Raw genomic sequence first — 20,860 nt, 5'->3', positions numbered from 1 at the left:
AGGGTCGGTTACAGAACCAGTGATTCAGGCACATCAAGTGGACTGCACTGCGGATTAGAAGATCTGCACTAACCGCGGAGGCGTACCAAGCACATGATCCCGGGAATTGGTTTAACGGATCGGAACGAGTTAGATTGATTAATGAGGACTAACCTAGTTATGGCCAAAAGTTTTGCATCACCCTGTAGAATGAACACATTTTGCATGATGACAGTGTTAACTGGTGCACAGGCGGCATGAGAACATACAGAGATGGGTTTGCATGAAACCCATAAGACGGCTCATGTGCCTCTTGGGAGGGAGCCACGTCAAGCAGGTTCCACAGACGCCCCAGCATTTAACAACTGCTCATTCTGTTCTTTCTATGGGAAGTGCAGTTTGCACGTGATCTTTGTTTAAAGGTAAGGATGCCACTCAGATGGATGGAAAGTGGATTACACATTAAGATTATTTAGAGGAAGACAATGGCACTCTGGTGTAAAGATTGTGCGAATTGAAACGCTTGTTTTGTGGAGAGAATGTGATCTACACGTATACAGATACAGGGACTGGTTGGGGTGCATCTGTGCGATGCACCACGCACAGATCCCTAATGCGTTGCTTTCGCTTTATTTATATCAATTCAACCGTAAGGTAACCCTTCAGAAATTTTAAATTATTATTTAAGATAGTATTCTAATACTCACTGTCCCTTTAATTGACATTAATAAAAATGTATATAGTACCCACAGGTTATTTTATGTATTTATTTATTTGCTTCCAGAAGATAATTTTCTATACATTTGCATACTTATCCGTCAAATTGTGTGTTTGTTGTACTGAGTAGTATATTTAATATAGCATGTACCGATGGCATTTAAATTGCCTGGTTTGAAGGATCCTGTTTTTAGAGGCTATTTGTTTTTAAATCTTAATCTACCATTAGAGGGCAATATTTAACCTAACTACAAAGTCATGGATCAGCTACACAGTGTTACTGCCGAGGGATTCTGGGAAATGTAGTCCAAAGCATCGACCGTTTCACGTCCAGCCTGTGGAATTGTGGATGCCTCCCGGTACTACAATCCCCAGAAGCGCCCGGTTGGCCGTCCACTGTGGCAGGGTTTCTGTATACGTGTGTGAAGGATTCCTCCAACTGTAAACAGAAGCAACCGTGGGGAGTATGTGGCAGTGGAAATGAACGCCGAGGTGTAGGAAATCGAAACAGCAGATTTAAAAGATGTGGCTTAAACCCGAGGAGGTGCTGCTGAAGAATGCACTGAAGCTCTGGGCGACGGAGAAGTCCAACGATTACTTCGTTCTGCAGAGGAGGCGAGGGTATGGGGAGGGCGGAGGAGGGCTGACAGGTACTGTACCCTACGGTGCCGCTGATAATATTATTGACAGTGTCGCGAATACCATGTAGCAGTGCGATAGTTAATTACACTCAGGTAAATAGTCCCAATTACCATTTCTCCATGACAGTATATTCCGAACATATGTGTCTGTGTGGGGGATGTGCACAGAATCGCACTGCATACCTGGCAGTATATACGGTGTTTGTCAATACAGAATATTATTTTTTTTATTACAATATTTCTTCTTTTTATACACTGTATGTATGTTATTATTATTATTATTATTATTATTATTATTATTATTATTATTATTATTATTAGTAGTAGTCGTAGTAGTCGTAGTAACGTTTCTGTACAGTAGTAGTGTCTTGGTACAGTTTGCGCTCCTATGATTGAAGGTACTGTATAATTGTTTTCTATTCAGTTGCACACTATCCAGTCTGTACTCTGTGCACAGATGTGATGTCATGATTTACAGCCCTCCTGTATAAGGACAGTGCATCAGAGAGCACAGCTTTCGCATCACAGTGTTAAAAGAGCTGAGAATATAAAGTCTCTTCAGCAGATATGGGGGCTGCGTGTCATATTTACTGACGCTACCTGCCTTTTGCCTGCAGGGTGAAAGGCGCCCTCCGCTGACATAGGCTCGCTTTTGAATGGCCTTTTATCCTGATGAGCAGAGCTAATGAACATGCAACAACTGTATATAATACCTTAACCCTTAATCTCACACGACCCCATAGCAAAGCACTGATGTGACAGTAGTACCAACAGCAGGGTTTTTTTTATTTATTTTTTATTTCTGGCACTAAGGTAACAGAGGCCAGGAACTGCCCATTCCTTAATTAACTACCCATCTCCCTTTCTGTAAACAGAAATACAGTATAAATATGTATCTGTCCTGATCCCTGTTGTTAAGCTATTGGCAGCAGTCTGTTTGGGGTTTCTTAATGGTAGTTTGAACTGGTAATACAAATAGACCCCACAAGACTGCTTCCAGTAGACTCCAATAAAAATAAAACACGCCCAGGGCAGCAATATTCATATGTCTACAAGGGATTATTAATGTATAGCTGAGCAGTTACTTTAGGATGTGAATCAAAAATAGCTGCATGCCCGGTTTCTAATAATACGTGCCTTCTGTCTACAGAGCCGATAGCCATCAAGACTTTCTTTTTTTTCTGCACCTTTCAATTTGCTTTTGTGTCACATCCAGCACAAGACAGTTTTATGTAGGTACTGTAGGCTATGAAGCAAGCAGACACACACACACACACACACACACACACACACTCTCACACAGACCAATACAAGTCAGACAGTTTTGTTCTGTTGACTTTGCCGTCTCCTTCCCAGTGTCTGTGCTGCAGGGCAGTCCTCCCTCAGTATAAATAATAGAGAGTGTTGTCGTGTTTATCAAGCCTGCCTGCAGCCTGCCGATGGTGAAACCGGTGCCAGGCTGCAGTTTTCAAGGGGACGCATCAAGCTGGAGACACGGCCTCGTCTTTTGAAAGGGCTTTTCCCCCCTTCAGATAAAAACAATTCTCTCGATTCCGTCAGTCGTGCTAGGATACCGTTTCTGCACACAGCTTTGCAAAGCAGCTATTTTTATAACCACCCACGTGCGAATGCTCGATATGGGCACGTTCAGCTCAGCCTGTGTGGAAGCGGATTTCTGTGGAAAAGCACATGACCTCATGTGAAAATCTGGAGGTGCGACAGATCTCCGAGCTTGTGTTTGTACACTTAACATGTTTAAACACTTTGCACAAACAGCAGCGCACTGAAAGGGATTCAAAGGTAAAAGTGCAATGCATGGAGCATATCCAGCAGCAATGGAGACCGCTGTTTAATGTTTGCACTGATACAACCTGTGCTTTACACAGCTGGAGAAGTAAATAAAAAGGGTTTGGCTACAGTTCAGAGCAACAAGCAATACCACGGTAGTGTTGCATGCAGTACTTTAAATCAAACTGGCCTTGCAAACAGCATCGCCACATGAGGAAACCTTCTGAGATAAAGTGCAGATCTCATAATATTGCTAAGCTGTCAGTTTTTCAAGTACGCTTAACAGCACAGCAGTTATCAGGCATTATGAAATCGGAGTTGCTTCTGCTTCAGATACATCCTCAATGTTGTTATGCACTGTTTCCAGCAGCAAAATAATGCAAAACTGTTTTTTTTTTAAATATGTTTGCGGAGATGCACAGTTTTTCATGTCAGTCATTTTATTACTGCCTTTAATTGCCTGTACTTGCCCGGCAGTCTGAGCTGAGCACTTCATGGAAACATGTCAATTTCTGTTTTCTTTGTAAGGAAACAATGCAGGCAGGTGTATAATAACCAAACACTTTGTCCCTCTGTGGTGTAAAATCAGGACGTATTGTTGTAATACTATTGTAAAACACTGCCTTTTGTGTTTCCTGCTTGAAAAGAAATGGGAATATCCAGAAACACAAGACAAAAACTGAGAACATCTAAACAAACATTTTGTCAATCAGTGTGCATTTTGTTCAGAATTTGAGTGAGTTTATGTTGTAGTTTCCAACAACAGAGGTGAAACAGTGACGTCAAGAATGCCTTGATCTATGATTGTAATTGGACGACACATTGCTACTGACCTGACTTAGATCTAGGATTCGCAAAGCTGTTACTCATTTTTTGTTTCAAAAGGTGACCCATTCAGGCTAATCCAAGGCCAGTTGGACCCCTGGCCGATGTGAGAGCGAGTTCTCTTAAGTGAGCCATGACTCCCCCTTTGTTTGAACAGTAAGGTTCACTCGCCCATCATGAGCAGAGGTTCACACCTGAAACAGACTTGCAGATGTAAAGGACTGCTTTGCATTTGCCATCGATTTCTTATCTTCAGATGGTAATGTGTAGGCTCAGTATTGTTTCCATCGATTTCTTATCTTCAGATGGTAATGTGTAGGCTCAGTGTTGTTTCCATCGATTTCTTATCTTCAGATGGTAATGTGTAGGCTCAGTGTTGTTTCCATCGATTTCTTATCTTCAGATGGTAATGTGTAGGCTCAGTATTGTTTCCACAGTACTTTATTCATCTGCAGTTCCTTCTAATTGTCAGTATGAGGCACACACTTACAGGATTGTCTCTCCTTCAGGGCACATTACAATTGCCAGTTCTTTTAAACATGTGCATTTCTAAGTGTGCTGTTAATTGATAATGGATGTGACTGTAATGCAGAATATATACTCAGTTCATCCTTTTCTGGAAAGACAGCCGGGCTGCTCTTCCGTTGTGCCACTGTGTTTAGTAGCACGCAGGATATTGTTAGGAGCATTACGTTAACTGCTTCCCTGTTTCTGTGAAATGGAGACAGGTCTCCTTGTGGGCACACTGGATGCTGTCCTCGACTCCACGGCTAAAGTTGCGCCATTTCGCATCCTGCATCAGACACCCGACTCCCAGGTCTACTGGTCCATAGCGTGCGGTAAGAGCTGACTCTTGATCTTCCTCTCGCTGCTCGCTCATGTGTTTTAGGCTGGTTCCACAGACCCTTGGTTAACACTAATCATGGATGACAGTAAGCAGTTGTTTTTAACCAAACCATCCCAGATACCTACACAGAACCAAATGACAAAAATTGCATTATTATTATTATTATTATTATTATTATTATTATTATTATTATTATTATTATTGTTATTATATTTACTACCTGTTGCTCATGTGTAGCTGAAGTGAGAGACTGCAGGCTATGAAAAAAAATATTAATGTTACAAAAATGAAATAAAAAACACCTTGACAGTTCTAAAGAGAACTTGAAATATGTAACTTAGTTGTTTGTTTCTAGTTTTTAAACAGGAGTTAATTAAAGGCTTTGAAAATCTAGCCCTGCATGTCATGATGAGCGCATGTTATTGTCACCTAGGTGCCACCAGCGAGGAGATAGTGAAGCACTGGGAATGGCTGCAGAAGAATATCATGAGCACGCTCTCTGTGTTCGATTCCAGCGAGGATATTACCAGCTTCGTCCAGGGAAAAATAAGGGTGAGTGTGCCAGTGTGGGAATGCTGGGCGGTCCTCAGACAGCTATCAAATGGAAATTACTGCTGAAAACCTTGGCTGGAATCACAGACCACTTCGCAACCTCACAATCCACAGGGCATCCCAGACCCGTAGGCATCTCATCCACGCTTCACCTAATTCACAGTCCTTTAATAGTAAGTAGTACAGTGTCATTACAAGTACAGTGCAGGGTCAATATTTAATACGTCCTAGAATAGAGCCTGAGCTGACCAAGGCTGCAGCACAACTACAGATCCCAGGGTGCACTGCACTTAACTAGGATTTCAGACGCATCCGTTTGTCAAGCTTTTTGCACCCGGAAGAGTTTTAGTTTCTTTCAGGCAGTCAGTCGTTCAGCAAGCACAGAAACAATGAAACCTGGACTGCGTTTCACAGACCCGGTCCCTGTGTAGCTTAAGTCCTGTAATGTGCAGCAGCACTGTGTCGAGAAAGCTGTGCTGTGTGTCTGGTGACAGGGTCTGATCGCGGAGGAGGGGAAGAGCTCCCTGGTGAAGGAGGAGGACCCCGAGAAGTTCCGTGAGGCGCTGCTGCGCTTCCAGAAGTGGTTCGGCCTGCCGAAGAAGGAGAAGCTGGTCACCTATTACTCCTGCAGCTACTGGAGAGGGAGGGTCCCCTGCCAGGGCTGGCTCTACCTGAGCACCAACTTTCTGAGCTTCTACTCCTTCCTGCTCGGAGCCGAAGGTAAAACACCACTGGCTCTTTGTGTGTCAGGAGAGTGAACCAGCTCCAGCTGGGACTGAGGGAGCTGAATAAGTGAGCTCTGTGTGTTAGGGTTATGGGTTTGGGGTTTGGGATTTGGGGTGGGTAGGCAATTATGCTTCTCTCATTTGTTTAAGGGGTGAACCAACTGCCTCCCCCCCATATCCAAAATGTTTTCAAATTAAAATGATACAGCAGCGTGTTCAGATGGATTTCAAGGCAACATGTATCTGGTAATTGTGGTTTTTCTGCTGCAGTGAAGATCATCATCTCCTGGGATGAGATGTGGAAGCTGGAGAAGACGTCCACAGTGCTCCTGACGGAGGGCATCCACGTGAGGGCGCGGGGCGAGGATTATGACTTCTCCATGTTCCTGCACCTCAACGAGACCTTCCTGCTGATGGAGCAGCTGGCTGACTACTCTCTCAGGAGGCTCTTTGACAAGGAGACCTTTGAGGGAGATCCGGCCCTGAGAGACCCGCTGCAGATCACCAAGCGGTAACTAGAGCACTCTCCATACCTTTAAACTGTCAGGGCGTCCGGGAGCAATATAACCAACAGAGGGGGGTTCAAACCACGGGGACCAGCTGGAGGAAATCTGGGTTCCATAACTAAAATCCAGTTTGTGCACATTTTTAAACCAACAAAAGCGAACATACATTCAAAAGATAAAATACAAATCAGATCTCTAGTTTTTAAAAAGGTGATGCATCACAATCCTTTAAATAGATTTTGAAAACAAACCCTGTAAATTAGATTATTGAGACCTTTGATAATGGGTGCACACTGTCTTATGATTTAGACAATATCATCTTCAGGCCGATCGGAAGGATAGATTGAATTTAGTGGTGTGTGAGACTGGTTGAAACTCCTGTGTATTTATTCTCCTCTCTCTCTCGGTTACAGAGGTCTGGAGACTCGTGCTCGGAACGAGCAGTTCAGGGCGTTCTTCCGTCTTTGTCGCAGTGAGAACCTGCTGGAAGTGCACGAGAGCTTCCTGTGGGTGCCCTTCAGCCAGTTCAACACGCTGGGCAAGATCTGTGTGTCCGAGAGCTACCTGTGCTTCGCCAGCCAGGATGGGAGCCAGTGCTACGTCATCATCCCTCTCCGTGAGGTACGGGCCAGGCCGGCAGCGCAGTCAATCTGCTACCTTTTCAATCTGTACCAGTCAAGATCCTGCTTCTGCTTCTGCTTCCAAACAGCACACACCCGTAAATATCAAAGTCTCTAAATAGGGTTTAAGCTGTTTAAATAAGTGTTGCTCTAACCTGCGAGGTTGCACCAAGTCAGAGATTAGTTATTATTATACTGTGAGTAAGAGGACAGCCCCCCTGTGATTGATGGTACCTGCTTTCTTCTCCGCCAGGTTTTAGGTGTGGAGACGCCGGACAATGGCAGCAAAGCGCTCACTGTGTGTGTGCGAGGGAAGAGAGCACTGCGCTTTACAGAGGTCAGAGATTTTGTGCACCTGGCTGCCAAAATCCGCAGGAAGTGTGGGGCAGGCGCGAGCCCCCAGCACAGCGGCAGTGGAGAGGTACCACACCCCAGGCACTGCAGTTCTGTTTCTGTGCTGTATTTAGACCTGGCAGCATGCATGAGTGCACATTTCTAGGCAGGCTCTGTCCAAATGCTGGCGCCTGTGACGGTAGGATATGTAGAGCAAGGTACATACACAGTACATATACATTCTGCATGAATTTTGAATTAAAAATATATCAATTCCAATGGCGTATCAAAGCAATAGCTGCTATTGGATTTGGTAACAGACCAGGGCGGGAGGCAGAGGGGGCGGGGGTCTTGAATGGCACAATGTTGTTCTTGTTGTGCTTTGAGGAATAGGATTAGGTGAGGACTGTAACTGTTCCCCAATGGAAGATCAAAGGGGCCCCTTGCTGGGTTGAACAGAGCTTTTACTCCACTGTGTGGCAGGTCCCTGCGGAGGTGTGCCAGGCCCTCATTGAGCATTTCGAGGACAATCCTGAGGAGGAGGCGCTGATGGTGGGGCAGAGGGGCAGCAGCAGGGCCGTGAGCACCGAGGCTCTCATGACCGTCTTCCACCCGCAAGACGCAGAAAACCTCGATCCCAAAATGGTAAGAGCGCAGTGCATAGTCCCACTTCATGAAATAAGAACTGTTAATCTAATTTTCATTGGACTTTTAACCCACTAACTCCTCATTTGAGGACAGGCTACTTTGTTATGATAACTTACTCTAATTACGTTAACCGCACAAGTCTCAATGTAACGTATCAGATTACATAAATACAGCTTGTGTTCTTTTTTCAAAGACAAATTCATTTGGTACCTAAAGGGTTAAATCAGTTTTGTTTTTCATACTGCATCTTCCTTGACAGGGTATTTTAAACACAGCTTAATAAGCAAAAGTGGAAAATGCAGGCAATTATTATTATTAACTTCTGTTACTAAAATTACAAAATCAAAAAATATAGCCATGCTGTTGATTTTATAATTGCTTGAGTGTGGTGTCCTTCATATAGGAGTCCTCAATAATGATGCACTTGTGAATTGAGCACAGACAGAAGGGAAACAGGGTTTGTATCTGCGCATCTAAAGCAGTGCTTTGTACAGTGTGCTGACGAGACCTCAGAGGATTGCTGCACCAGATTCAATTAGCCCATTAACATGAGGAACTCCTACTCCGTTAGAGAAGGAGATCTGCGACTCGCCCACCTGCCTCCCATTCACTGTATACTAATGATCACATCTGCCTTAGGGACATCAGATATCCATGTGTTAAAAAAAAACGTTTGTGACATTAACTATTAAACTTAATCATTCATCATGAGTTTTGTTAATGAAAAAAAAAAAACAATTTTATCATTTATAATTCAGAAGGTTGGACCTGAAAGATTAACAGACCAGAAGAAAGAGTTTGCGTGGCTTACAAATAGACAGGGAGAATTCTATTTAGGTTACACTGTAAAAGACTTCAGCACGAAAATGCAAACGTGCACTGCAGCGCCACCTAGTGCTGGCAGATGCGAGTTTCTCAGGAGAAATAGCTGCTTAACTGAAACAGAAAAGGGATTATCTCTGTGTAAACATACTGGCAACAACAATACAACCAGTTTGAAGCTCTGACCCTCATTCCTGTTTTAAGTGCAGTACTTGTGGGCTTCAGTTATATGGGATTGATGTATTCCCTCGGAGCAGCGTGCAGCTCTCTCTGTTAAGGGACCTCTTCTTTGTTTTGCAGCTGAAAGAGAAGATGAAGGAGCAGTCATGGAACATTCACTTTGCTGAGTACGGCCGGGGGGTCAGCATGTTCCGCACCAGTAAGACTCGAGACCTGATCATGCGTGGCGTTCCTGAGGCCTTACGAGGAGAACTCTGGATGCTTTTCTCAGGTGTGTGAGCTGTGAGCTTGCACGAGAGCTTTTCTCAGGTGTGTGAGCTGTGAGCTTGCACGAGAGCTTTTCTCAGGTGTGTGAGCTGTGAGCTTGCACGAGAGCTTTTTTCAGGTGTGTGAGCTGTGAGCTTGCACGAGAGCTTTTCTCAGGTGTGTGAGCTGTCAGCTTGCAGGAGAGCTGCCATAGACACTTTTATAGAGGGGAAAAAAATAACTGATTTTTGAAGATGTAACATTTATTCATTTTCAGTGTCTTTGATTTGAAGTCAAAGCTTCTTTTTGTATTTCCAAATTTAGCACTGTTGAATGTTTTTCCATAGTTCTGGGTAATGAGTTTAAGAGATATAAACAAATGTTTTGGCTCCTGCTGAGAAAGGGGCTAGCTGAAATGTTTGTCGGCCTGACTCTGTTTTAACTTGTACCTTAGTTTCTTGTAATTTGTTATCAACGCTGCCTAATGTCACAGCACCACAATCTTGCAGGCGCAGTTAACGACATGGCCATGCACCCCGGCTGTTACGCTGAGCTGGTGGAGAAGTCTGTGGGCACCAGCACGCTGGCGACTGACGAGATCGAGAGGGACCTACATCGCTCCCTCCCTGAGCACCCCGCGTTCCAGAGCGACACAGGCATCTCTGCCCTGCGCAGGGTCCTCACCGCATACGCCTACAGGAACCCCAAGATCGGGTACTGCCAGGTACCCCTCACTGTGCCAAAGGGATCTATGTATGTTAGGGTGGAACCGGAACACCCTGTGCGACTCTTCAGAATTCTGTTCCTTCACAGTTAAAAACAATCTAATAATGCCCAAACCTCATCAAATGATCTATTAAAGAAAGGGGAGGAAGAGTCTTCTGTACAGTAGAATGTGTGTTATTCCATCCTTTCCTTTTTGATACAGTCATTAATAATATTGCATTAAATGAACAAGGACGGACATGGCTGTTTTCTCGAGCAGTTCTTGTTGGGATATTCGAGTGCTTGCGTCCCTGTCTTCCAGGCGATGAATATCCTGACGTCGGTCCTGCTTCTGTATGCGAAAGAGGAGGAGGCCTTCTGGTTACTGGTGGCAGTGTGTGAGCGCATGCTGCCTGATTACTTCAACCGCAGGATCATTGGTAAGGCTGAATTGCTAAAGGTGCACGCTACTTCTCTCTAGCTGGAACGTGCATGCAGATTCAAGGCACAAATACAGAACACTGCCTGTGGCCAGCAATTCGTTTTTAGTGCATGAAGACCTCGAATTTGGTTTGCATTGATTCCAGGAATAAGAATCGAGTTTCAGGAGTGTACCATTGACCCAGATCGTTCCTTTTATCAGCGACCCCATTCAGTGTCACCAGCTGTGATCCTTTAAGTTTGATGTTGAAGATCTCTGTTTTTGAAGTGTGTTCATTGAAGGTCATTTTATGATTTTTAATGGAAATTTAAATTTTTTTTTTTTTTTAACTTCAAAGGTAGCTATGTTCGGTTGCTTCAGAGCTTTCAAATGAACCAGGACTTCATTCAGGCAATCTCATTTTAGGTTTGATAAGAGCTACTACATCTGTGGAAATGGCAGTTCCATTCCAATAATGTTACTTTAACATATTTAATTACATACCTCTTTGCAGTTTTCTATATACTTAACGAAAAACTTGAAAATTAAAAAATGTGGCATTTAGAAATCTAACATGAAATGCTGTACTACTATTCTGGCTTCCGGTAGACTTTTGCGATATAATTTAGTAGTTTCTGTGATGACGTGATGTTAAATAAAATATTTAAATTATGTTGCTATAGTTTTGTTTGTTTTATTCCGTCTCAATCCTACAATTCTAGGTGATGCTAAATGTTTGTCCAGAGCTGTGCATGGTCTGGCAGGGCTGTGTTTGTAGAAGGCACCTCTAAGCTGGCCAGTGACAGGACTCTTTTCCTGTGTTTAGGTGCCTTGGTGGACCAGGCCGTGTTCGAGGAGCTGATTGGTGCCCGGCTGCCACAGCTGACGGATCACATGACCGACATGACGTTCTTCTCGTCGGTGTCCCTCTCCTGGTTCCTCACGCTCTTCATCAGCGTGCTGCCCATCGAGAGCGCCGTCAACGTGGTCGACTGCTTCTTCTACGATGGCATCAAGGCTGTCCTGCAGCTGGGGCTGGCCGTGCTGGACTACAACATGGAGAGGCTGCTCCGCTGCCATGACGACGCAGAGGCTGTCACCATCCTCAACAAGTAAGGCTCTGAGCGGCTCTGTGCTGTGCCTGCTCTACTGGAACTTAGGATTCTACAGGCAAGGTCCATCTGCCAGGTAAAGACACATTCAGAGAAACAAATTGTTCTACGGAGCTAACTAAGGTTGTTCAAACACCTCAAGATGACATGCTTTTATGTAGTATGCTATAAGATACAAATCTAGCCCTTAAGGTAAGGGTCTGTTTGCACCAATAATAATGCCATTTTATCTTTGTGAATTCTCTTATTGCATTCCCCTGCAGGTTTTTCGATAACGTTACCAACAAAGACAGCCCTCTCCCATCCACAGTCCAGCAGGCCCCAGTGGGGAATGACGGGAGCAAGTCTCAGGTCAAAGTGGACATCACGGATCTCATCCGGGAGGCCTACGAGGTGGGCAGGGAGGAGGGAGAAACGATCCTCTGAGTCAGGAGAATAGGGGAGTGGGTGCTGTACTATGCTGTACTGGCTGGCACAACATCCCCACAATGAGTTCATATCAGCGCGTGTTCCAGATCTTGTTAATTTCTTATAGTGAATAAGCATGTCATTTACACGAGTTACAAAGCCATACAATTTGCCTAGTATTCTTTTTTCTCCAGTTGAAAGTGGCTATTTCTGATTTTAATTGAAGCTGTTTTGTATTAATTCCCTTGCTTTCGCTTTGGACTTCTTATAGTTTATAGCAGCCCGAGGCTGACACACACACAAGACGAGTAGTCCTCGTAAGACTGAAATAAGCAACTTTCTGCTCTTCTCTGGAAAATAAAACGTCAATGCTGTTGTTTGACAGAAATACGGAGACCTCCGTTCAGAGGAAGTGGAAGGACTGAGGCGAAGGAACAGACTGTATGTGATTCACACTCTGGAGGACACGACCAAACAAAACGTTGTAAGAAACAGTCTGTTTTAATGCACGGGTCTCTCTGCTTTCTAGTCTGCAACTTGAGTAGGAGTATTGTCTCTTCACAAGCCACATGCATGTGTTTTCCCAGCTCAGGGTTGTCTCCCAGGATGTAAAGTTCAGTGCAGGTGACCTGGATGAGCTGTATGAGTTGTTTAAGGTAAGCAACGCATTTCTGTGTTCTTTCTTTTGTATGCTGCACTGCAGTGTACTGTAAAGAATACTACAACCCCAGTCCTGTATGCAGAAATTCTCCTAACATTTTGTAAAAGGTTGCAAATGTTTCCAGAAATGACCCGTTAGTAAAGTGGTTGCTCCTGCATATAACACACAGGACTTCTCATAAATTGAGTTTTAAAGCGTTTCCGAATTTCCATTGGTCTGCTACCATAGAGAATTCTCTAGTGGGTTTACAATCTGCTTAAAGCCCAGGGTGCTGGGTGATCATGGTGGTTCAGCCTCTGACTCACTTGCCTCCTCCCTGTAGAAACAGCACTTCCTGAGCTGCTACTGGAGTATGAGCGGTCCTGCGCTGACGCACCATGACCCCAGTCTGCCCTACCTGGAGCAGTACCAGCTGGGCAGTGGGGAGTTCCGGGCGCTCTACTGCCTGCTGAGCCCATGGGCACACTGCTCCAGTCGGGACGCCCTCGCCCTCGCCACCTTCCGCCTGCTGGACGAGAACCAGGATGGACTTGTCAACTTCAAGGAGTTCTGCTGCGGACTGGGTAGGGCTGACCGCTCACTCTCCAAAACAACAGCTCACGCTTCTTCAGCTGAGAGTTGTTTGAAATGCAGTTAGCATCATTATTTTATATATACTCTGTTAAAACTAGTGACAAACCGTTTGGGAGCCGTCTGTTTTGTATGTGTCATAATTTCCTCTCATTAAAAAGTATGATGTTGCATTTTAGTGCAAAGACCATGAGGATAAAATTATAATCACAATAATTCTCATGAGAAAGAATAATTATATGCAATATTTTTTACATAATTTAATGGTATAAAAAACCTTCCTTTTGGGCATGATTCCCTATCACATATCAGTATCTCATTGCTCTATCCTTGTAAAATATTTCTTATCTTTCTACATGTACAGATGTGCTATACAGCGGAAGCTTCACAGAAAAACTGAAGTTCCTTTTCAAGCTGCACTTACTACCAGGTAATACATATTGTGCACACTTTGTAGATCAAGCAAACTGTACGTAGGCAATAAAAATGATTTAAAATGCCCCCTCAGCCCTGCTCTTTGCCAGTATCGTTGCAGCTCCATGGCTTGTCCAGGCTGCCCTCTCCTTCCTTGACTGCTGTACTGCTCATCTCCCCCAGTCCTCCCTTTCCCTGATCTAACTCTCCACGCATTAGGACTTGTAATCTTGTGCTGCGGCTGCTCTCCCACACTAAGACCTCCTCACTGCATCTGTCTCTTACTAACCATGTCTTTCAGCTCTCTCAGAACCTGTAGAAACAGGGAGCCCTGTGGTTTCAAAGGTCTGCACGCTTTCCAAGGAAGGTCTGATGCACTTGAGTCGGCTCGATGGTCAGGTTCTTTATCTTCTTCTCTTCTTTCCTGCTTTAAACTACTTCTGCAGGGTCTCGATTCAGTTCATCTGACCAGTGGGGTCTCTAAGTACCACTACTGTCTGAGTCCTTTAAATACTGCAGGTCTCTCTCTTCCTTTTAAATATGTTAAGAGACACAAATACACATCAAGGAGACTCGCCTCTGCTGGTCAAGGTTTCATTTTCAGAACCTTGAGTCGCATATTAATAATAATCCAAATGCTATTTAGAAACTGTTTAGATCCATCCATTTGACCCCAATGTCTGTAGATAGTTGTTGTTTTCTGAGTTTGGTGTTTTAGTGCTCATGAAAGGTGAGGAGATAAAAGCACCGGGGTATTGTGTCTGCACTGTTTCTGTCGTGGTCCAGTGATGGGAATAAGACTCCCATTGCATAGCCGTTTTACCCATTCCAGGTTTTACTATGAGCTTGTAAAACCAGGAATGAGTCAAGCCGCTATGCAATGGGAGTCTTATTTCTGTCCCTGTGGTCTGCTGTTTATGGTACCCACAGAGCTGCCAGCACCCCTTATTAAAACTGGCAATATATTCAGTTTGAAATGACGGCGCTGCTGAAGTGTGCAGGATTTGGATTCAGTCCCCTAGTGATGTAACCAAGGCCCTGACCATTTCTGAACCCTGCAGACCCCTAGAACAGCTTCAGGCTGCTGAGAAATCCACCTCGTGGTGTGTTTGTTTATCCATAAGAATAATTGTTCTACATGGCTCATTAAATCCATGGTGTTAAATCTATATTCTTGTTTGTTACAGTGTTGTTACCTGGCGTTTCCCAGGATGGAGTGATAAGAAAGAGCCCAGAGAGAGGTAGTGTGTTCTTGTTTTTCTGCAGGAGCTGTTAGTCTGCAGCTGTGTTTTGTAAATCATGCCCTCTTGATAGGCATTAAGCATGTTGGGAGGGTTTTATGGGTTGACAACATCTTCCAGATTTGAAACTGAACTATAAAAAGAAGGAATAAATAAAAAAAATGTATTTGAGCCCCTTTTTCTCCATCATCGTACTGCTTTGTAGTTTCAGAGACCAGAGTTCCCCTCATTAAGTATGAACAGCTAATCAATCCACACTTCATTCTGGTGCTTCTGGTACAGTAAGACAACTTGACACACTTAGATTTCTGCTCGCAGGAAATTCAGGAGATAAATAAATGAAAAGGGGTGACCTAGTATTGAATTTCTTAACAAGAAGACAAGTGTTGTCTGAAGCTGCAACTGGGTCAAGAGACAGCGTGAGAATGTATTTCCATTGCAAACGTTCTTACTGTGATCGTTTTTCATTTGTGTGATTCATTAGGGAAAGGCAAGGTTGACCTTCAGGCATACCTCAAACAATGGCAGGATGAGCTTCTGAAGAAAGAAGAAAGCATCAAGGATTTACCCAGAATAAACCAGGTAAAATGGGGACCTTGGAAAAGCGTTATGTTGCTTCACAGTACATTAGTCTTTCATCAGCGTGGTTTCTTTTGTATGTTTTCTGTTGAAGTGCCTCCTGTTATTACCTCGACCCGCCTCCGGCTACATTCAGGCAGAAATAATGACATGAAAACAACTTGGAAACAATTTGGCATGAACACTGAAGCGTGTAATATTGTATTGAGGATTTTATCAGCCTGTACCCACCAGGAGAACCCACAGCTCTGGGGAATCATTGTGGATTGAAGCACCTATCCGTTGTGCTCTCGGGATTACCCCCAAAAAAATAGGTGGTGGTTAAAATCCAAGGGGGATACGTTAGTTTTGTAAAACGCTCCAATAAAATCCAGCAGCGGTTCATCCTGGCAGTTTAGCACATTTATTCCTGAGTCAAGCAGACAAGCGTTTCGGCTCTTCACCAGGCAGCACAGATGAAGGTACTAGCTGAAATGTTTGTCTACTTGACATGGTTCTTATTTAAAACCCTGTGGAGAGTCTGACTCTGCTTTGTTTTTCAGTCCCAGTTCATTCAGTTCTCCAAGACCCTGTATAACCTCTTCCACGGGGCCCCCGAGGAGGAGTCCCTGTACAGGGCCGTCACCACGGTCACCAGCCTCCTCCTGAGGATGGAGGAAGTGGGGCGCAGGCTGCAGGGCGCACAGGGAGAGGGGAGCACCTCCCACACGGGCACGGCAGACAGCATCCCGCTCAGGGAGGAGGAGGAGAAGGAATGGTCCTTCGCCTTTGAACAGATCCTCGCCTCGCTGCTCAACGAGCCGGTGCTGGTCCGGTTCTTCGAGAAGCCTGAGGACATGCGGGCCCATCTGGACCACGCCAGGGAGGCTCAGCTCAAGGCCTGAACACCTGCGCTGATATTAAACTGTTTCATATTGTTCCTAATGAAAGCCATAAGGTCTTCAGGGATCTTTTTTTTTTAAGGGATGGGTTTACCCACTCCCTCCTGTTAAGTGCATTGGAAGTTTTCCCCAATTTTTGATTCCAGCACATACTAGGGTGCTAATCAACTTTGATTGGATTTCTTTGTGAATGCTGGCTGTACCCTGATCAGCATGGGGCTGTAGCTGGAAAGGATGCTAACTTTAACTTTAATACTGAAGGCTGTTATTTTTTTATTTTTTTTTAATGTTTTTTTTTCCCCAATGTTGCCAGAGGGAATTCGAAACACTCAAATAAGTCCCATCCAAGTCAAAAAGGAGACAGGTTATAAAATGTGATACAGCTGCAGTTTCCCTAGAGCGGAATAGAGGTGTCAAAAACTGCTAGCTGTCAACATTAAAATCTATTGATACAGAGGGAGAGGGGGAAGGTTTGATTAAAATATTTTTCTTGATTTATTAATGAGGATCGTCCTCAAGATACTACAAACAATCAGAGGGATGCAAAGCACAATATGCTTTCACAGTACTGCTTTTATAAAAGGGATACACTGCATCCCAGTCAGTAATTGTAGCTGTTGTTTTAATCTTTAAATACAGTTCCTGCAACAGACAGCAGAGGGTGGTGTGCAAGCAGCAACAAGCTGTGAAGTACTGTAGTTACCTTTCCAGAGATATGAAAGGAGTAATGGAATGGTTTTAAAGTGTTCATACTGCATACCCGAATCAATAATGCATTGTTTGCCAAATCCTTTCTATGCACGCCCTGTTAAAACAAACACCTAATTGTAAAGCTTGCAACCTTGAATGGAAATTGAGGTTTCCTCTGTGAATATAAAGGAAGATCATGCAGGTCAGGTTAGTTTCAGATGGCTTGAGCATTCACTACATATCCAGAGTTCCCAAATCATCTTCATTCTTCTGCAGGAGTGCCCATGGTTTTCCTGGATCGTTCCTGGACTACTGTTCTTGTTAATGGCAAACTCCTTGCCTCGCATTCCCTGTTCAGCTGGTACAGCTTTTCAAAAAGCCTTCTCAAGAGTCCTGTAGAGTATCATAGAGGCACTGTATCGAACTGAACTCAGAAATAGCATTCCTGCTCCAACATTCCTCTTAATTCATTTCAATCTTACTGAAAAGGAAAGTGTGTGTGTGTGTGTGTTCAGTTATTCAGTACAGGTGGTTGAAATGGTACTTTTCCTAACACTTAGGCTGTTGCCTATAATACTGTGCTGTACATGGTAGCTGTTCCATTTACACATTACACCAGCTCAAGCCACAGGGACACAGTAAGGCTTATTGGTGTGGTTCACCGTTTATTTATTGGTTTGTACTAAAAGAGAACATTTTGTCTGCAGCTGTATGTACACCTTAAGCTTAGGACAGGGAATGAAAAGATTGACTTTTGAGGTCTGTATTGTTCGGTATTGGCAATGTTTCCAATGTATTTATTTAACCAGGACAGAACCCTTGAGATACACATCTCATTTCCAAAGGTGTGCTGGCAAGAGAAGATTCTATTGTCTGTATCATTCTAACACATTGGGTTATTAGGACTGGAGCACTGGAACTGGCATGTAGTGTTTTTCTAATTTGTTAAGTAAATGTTGTGATCGATTGAAAGGAATTCTGTAAAGTTATCAGTTTTGCAATACATAAATATTGCATGAACCAGTTTATCTGTATGCAGCTTTATTTTCAGATATAACTATAATTGAAAGGAATTCATTTTGATTCATCTTTTATTTATTTTTTTTTTTAAGCACAGTGCGTGCACACCTTGTAATGCCTCCCCATGTAAACAGCTGAGCCTCAGCGCAGGCATCAAGTGGAAGGTGCATGTTATTGATCTGTTCATGGCTGGCACAATTTTAGATTTGAACTGGGAATTTGAGGTTTGTTGGTTACTTATTTCATATCGTTACTACCGGAACTGTGGTAGTGAAGCATCTGTGTATGAAGTTGATCAAGGGAGCTTGTAGTATAAAGTGGGTCGTTTCACTCCAGTGAATGGATCCAATTATACTGTGCTGTCAAAAGAAATAAATAATCCAAATGCAGTTTAAGAGTTGTGAAGTGTGGGCTTTGAAAACGTATATGCATTCTCTAACAGCACAAACTGAATACTTACTGACACACAAACAAACTGCTTTGGGTCAGAAATATAACGCTGTCTCTCTCTGAAAAAAAAAGAAAAAAAGGTTACGCAGATGTATGTTTAACTTCTTTTATATTTCTGATTTACTTTCTGACCATAAAACCTCTATTAACTCTTTCAACTCTGCAGAGCTGTTGTTATGCCTGGGAAAGTGCAGACAGTTCAAGTACTGTAGCATAGGGAAGATAAACAGCATAACAGTAATATATTATACTAATAAGTATATCTTTAGCCCATATTATTAGATTTTCAGTTCAAGATGCTATTGAATTAGCTTGGGTTTCTTTGCAGCTACTTAGTGCTGAAATTGTCTTCATTCCTGTATGTATAATCACTGACAGTATTTATTCAGAACATTAGCTTTAATATAGGGTATAAGCATAGAATTCACATGAAGTGCAGTACAGTTTTAGCAGTGATATGCACAGTCCGATGACCCTCATGCTGGTCTTCAAAGATGAATGGACACCAGTACTGTAGGCTTCTTGCATGGGCTATGGCTATTAAAAGGTCTATATAAGCTGGGCCACAGTCACATTTTATTTTTAGGAAGTCATTTATTTAAAATCCGTAGTAGTAAAGGGATTAACATGAAGCAACAACGTATTATACTGTACGCTACAAATGCAAGTGATGTACTTTTAGGAGCTCGGTAAGAAGCTTTTTTGCCAATGCAATAATCGACTGTATCCATTGCTTAGTCAGTAACATGGCGGCACAAAGTGTATGAAAAATGTACCTTTGTCAGGGATTGGAAGTGGAAGAGTAAAACTTGAATTGTGTTTTTTTCACAGGGTTTTATTTTGTAAGTAATTCCAGGTATGACACTGAGAAAGAACAGTGCATTTGCACAATCATATCAGAATCATATCAGAACTACGCCTTCTATTTTCTAGTCACAATGTTACTTTTCCAATCGGTTGCCTTTATTTTCCCCCTAATTTGTCGACACAGGACTGAGTTTTAGGAAGTAAATGCATTTATTTGACTCAGGCTGGTTTTATTTTCTGGTATTTAAATGTGTGTTCTGTATATTTAGAAATGCTAACAATACGTTGTGTGCCGAGCACTGAAGGCACTTCTATGTAAATCATTTGTCTTTCTTTACATTGACTGTACGTGTAAACGGGATCTGTTCGAGCCAACAGAAGTAAACTGCCATTGATTAATGATTCCGCCTGACTTTGAATGTTCGTTTAGTTTCTCTCCTGTGTGAGCTGGGAGAGCAGATCTACGTCGCCTGACTATTCGCAAGCTCACACTGTAGCATTGATCATGTGAGCGTCTATCACAACGGAGCAGTGGCACTGCTGGGATTTTAGTTCCCATTCCAGCCCCTGTTATAATGAATGTGTAGAAGTTTTTATGTTTATTGTAATAATGATAACACTTTAGAATCTCACGGCAGGGCGGGGCTGGGGGCAGAACCCCCCTTTTCTGTCCTCCCCTATAAACCAGGTATTCTTCTCCTGCACATGTGGAAACACAACCAGCATCATTACTTACCTCAGGAACTTGCCTGCAGGAGCTGAAAATAAAGTAAATTAACTAAAATAAAGGAAGAAACAAACTGGATTTGAACCTAGTTCCTCAAGGTGAACGGCACAGCTTAACAGCGAGTTAACCCACTGTGCCATATTGCTTCCATGAAAGACTTTCCTTTTTCATTGTCTATATAGGAAATGATCCAATTATTTGAAAATAAAGGAAGGAATGCCCTGGACTGCTACTGCCCTCCCCTCTGTCTGTGTAAAATAATAGTACACCAGCGGTGTTTAAAGAATAAAACCACTGGGCATTCCTATTACCAGAACCACCCCCTCAGAGCAAGGGATTGGATCATTTTCTATAGAGACAATGAAAAAGGAGGCTCTTCCATGGAAGTGAGATGGCACAGAGGGCTAAATCACTAGTATGCTGTGCTGCTTCTCCTTTGGGGACTGGGTTCAAATCTAGCTGATGCTTTCCTTTATTTTCAAAGGATTGCTTAATTTACCTTATAGACAATGTAAAAAGAAGCTCTTCCATGGAAGTGCGATGGCACAGAGAGCTGATGCACTAGCATGGTGTGCTGTTCTTCCTTGGAGGACTGGGTTCAAATCCTGCTCACTCTTTCCTTTATTTTCAAAGGACTGGGTCATGAAACCTTATAGTCAGTGTGAAGCAAATGTTTCCTGTGGGAGCTGGTGGCGCAGCGTGTTAATCCCACGCCCTCCTCTCCATGAAGACAGCGGTTCAAATC

At 43.4% G+C, this 20,860-nt stretch overlaps 1 protein-coding gene across 3 annotated transcripts; it reads left to right on the top strand.

Moving 5' to 3' along the window:
- Positions 1 to 1,006: 1,006 nt before the first annotated feature.
- Positions 1,007 to 19,790, top strand: LOC117430847 (TBC1 domain family member 8B). 3 transcript variants are annotated; one of them, XM_058989561.1, is made up of 21 exons: positions 1,007 to 1,346; positions 4,679 to 4,789; positions 5,231 to 5,349; positions 5,844 to 6,069; positions 6,345 to 6,585; positions 6,994 to 7,201; positions 7,454 to 7,621; positions 8,017 to 8,178; positions 9,304 to 9,454; positions 9,939 to 10,153; positions 10,457 to 10,574; positions 11,382 to 11,667; positions 11,931 to 12,060; positions 12,461 to 12,559; positions 12,663 to 12,731; positions 13,059 to 13,299; positions 13,671 to 13,736; positions 14,022 to 14,114; positions 14,908 to 14,961; positions 15,446 to 15,543; positions 16,083 to 19,790. In XM_058989561.1, the coding sequence occupies exons 1-21, from the start codon at positions 1,220 to 1,222 to the stop codon at positions 16,422 to 16,424; spliced, it is 3,324 nt and encodes a 1,107-aa protein (XP_058845544.1). In that variant the 5' UTR covers positions 1,007 to 1,219; the 3' UTR covers positions 16,425 to 19,790. The 3 variants fall into 3 exon arrangements, 2 of the variants coding, with proteins under 2 accessions (XP_058845544.1, XP_058845545.1); XM_058989562.1 differs by lacking the exon at positions 14,022 to 14,114; XR_009307509.1 differs by lacking the exons at positions 12,461 to 12,559; positions 12,663 to 12,731; positions 13,059 to 13,299; ... (3 more) ...; positions 15,446 to 15,543; positions 16,083 to 19,790 and having other exon boundaries at positions 1,008 to 1,346; positions 11,382 to 11,743; positions 11,931 to 12,013.
- The last annotated feature ends 1,070 nt before the right edge of the window (positions 19,791 to 20,860 follow it).

The sequence above is a fragment of the Acipenser ruthenus genome, chromosome 16, assembly GCF_902713425.1.
Source record: "Acipenser ruthenus chromosome 16, fAciRut3.2 maternal haplotype, whole genome shotgun sequence".
Classification (NCBI taxonomy): domain Eukaryota; kingdom Metazoa; phylum Chordata; class Actinopteri; order Acipenseriformes; family Acipenseridae; genus Acipenser; species Acipenser ruthenus.
This window is presented reverse-complemented; position numbering and strand designations above follow the sequence as displayed.

Bases quoted from the DNA above. Each gene is read 5' to 3' on its own strand.
- LOC117430847 (XM_058989561.1), top strand. From the start codon at position 1,220: ATGTGGCTTAAACCCGAGGAGGTGCTGCTGAAGAATGCACTGAAGCTC. The intron at 11,668-11,930 runs GTAAGGCTCTGA...ATTCCCCTGCAG, and splicing joins GCTGTCACCATCCTCAACAA to GTTTTTCGATAACGTTACCA. The intron at 14,115-14,907 runs GTCAGGTTCTTT...TGTTTGTTACAG, and splicing joins GCACTTGAGTCGGCTCGATG to TGTTGTTACCTGGCGTTTCC.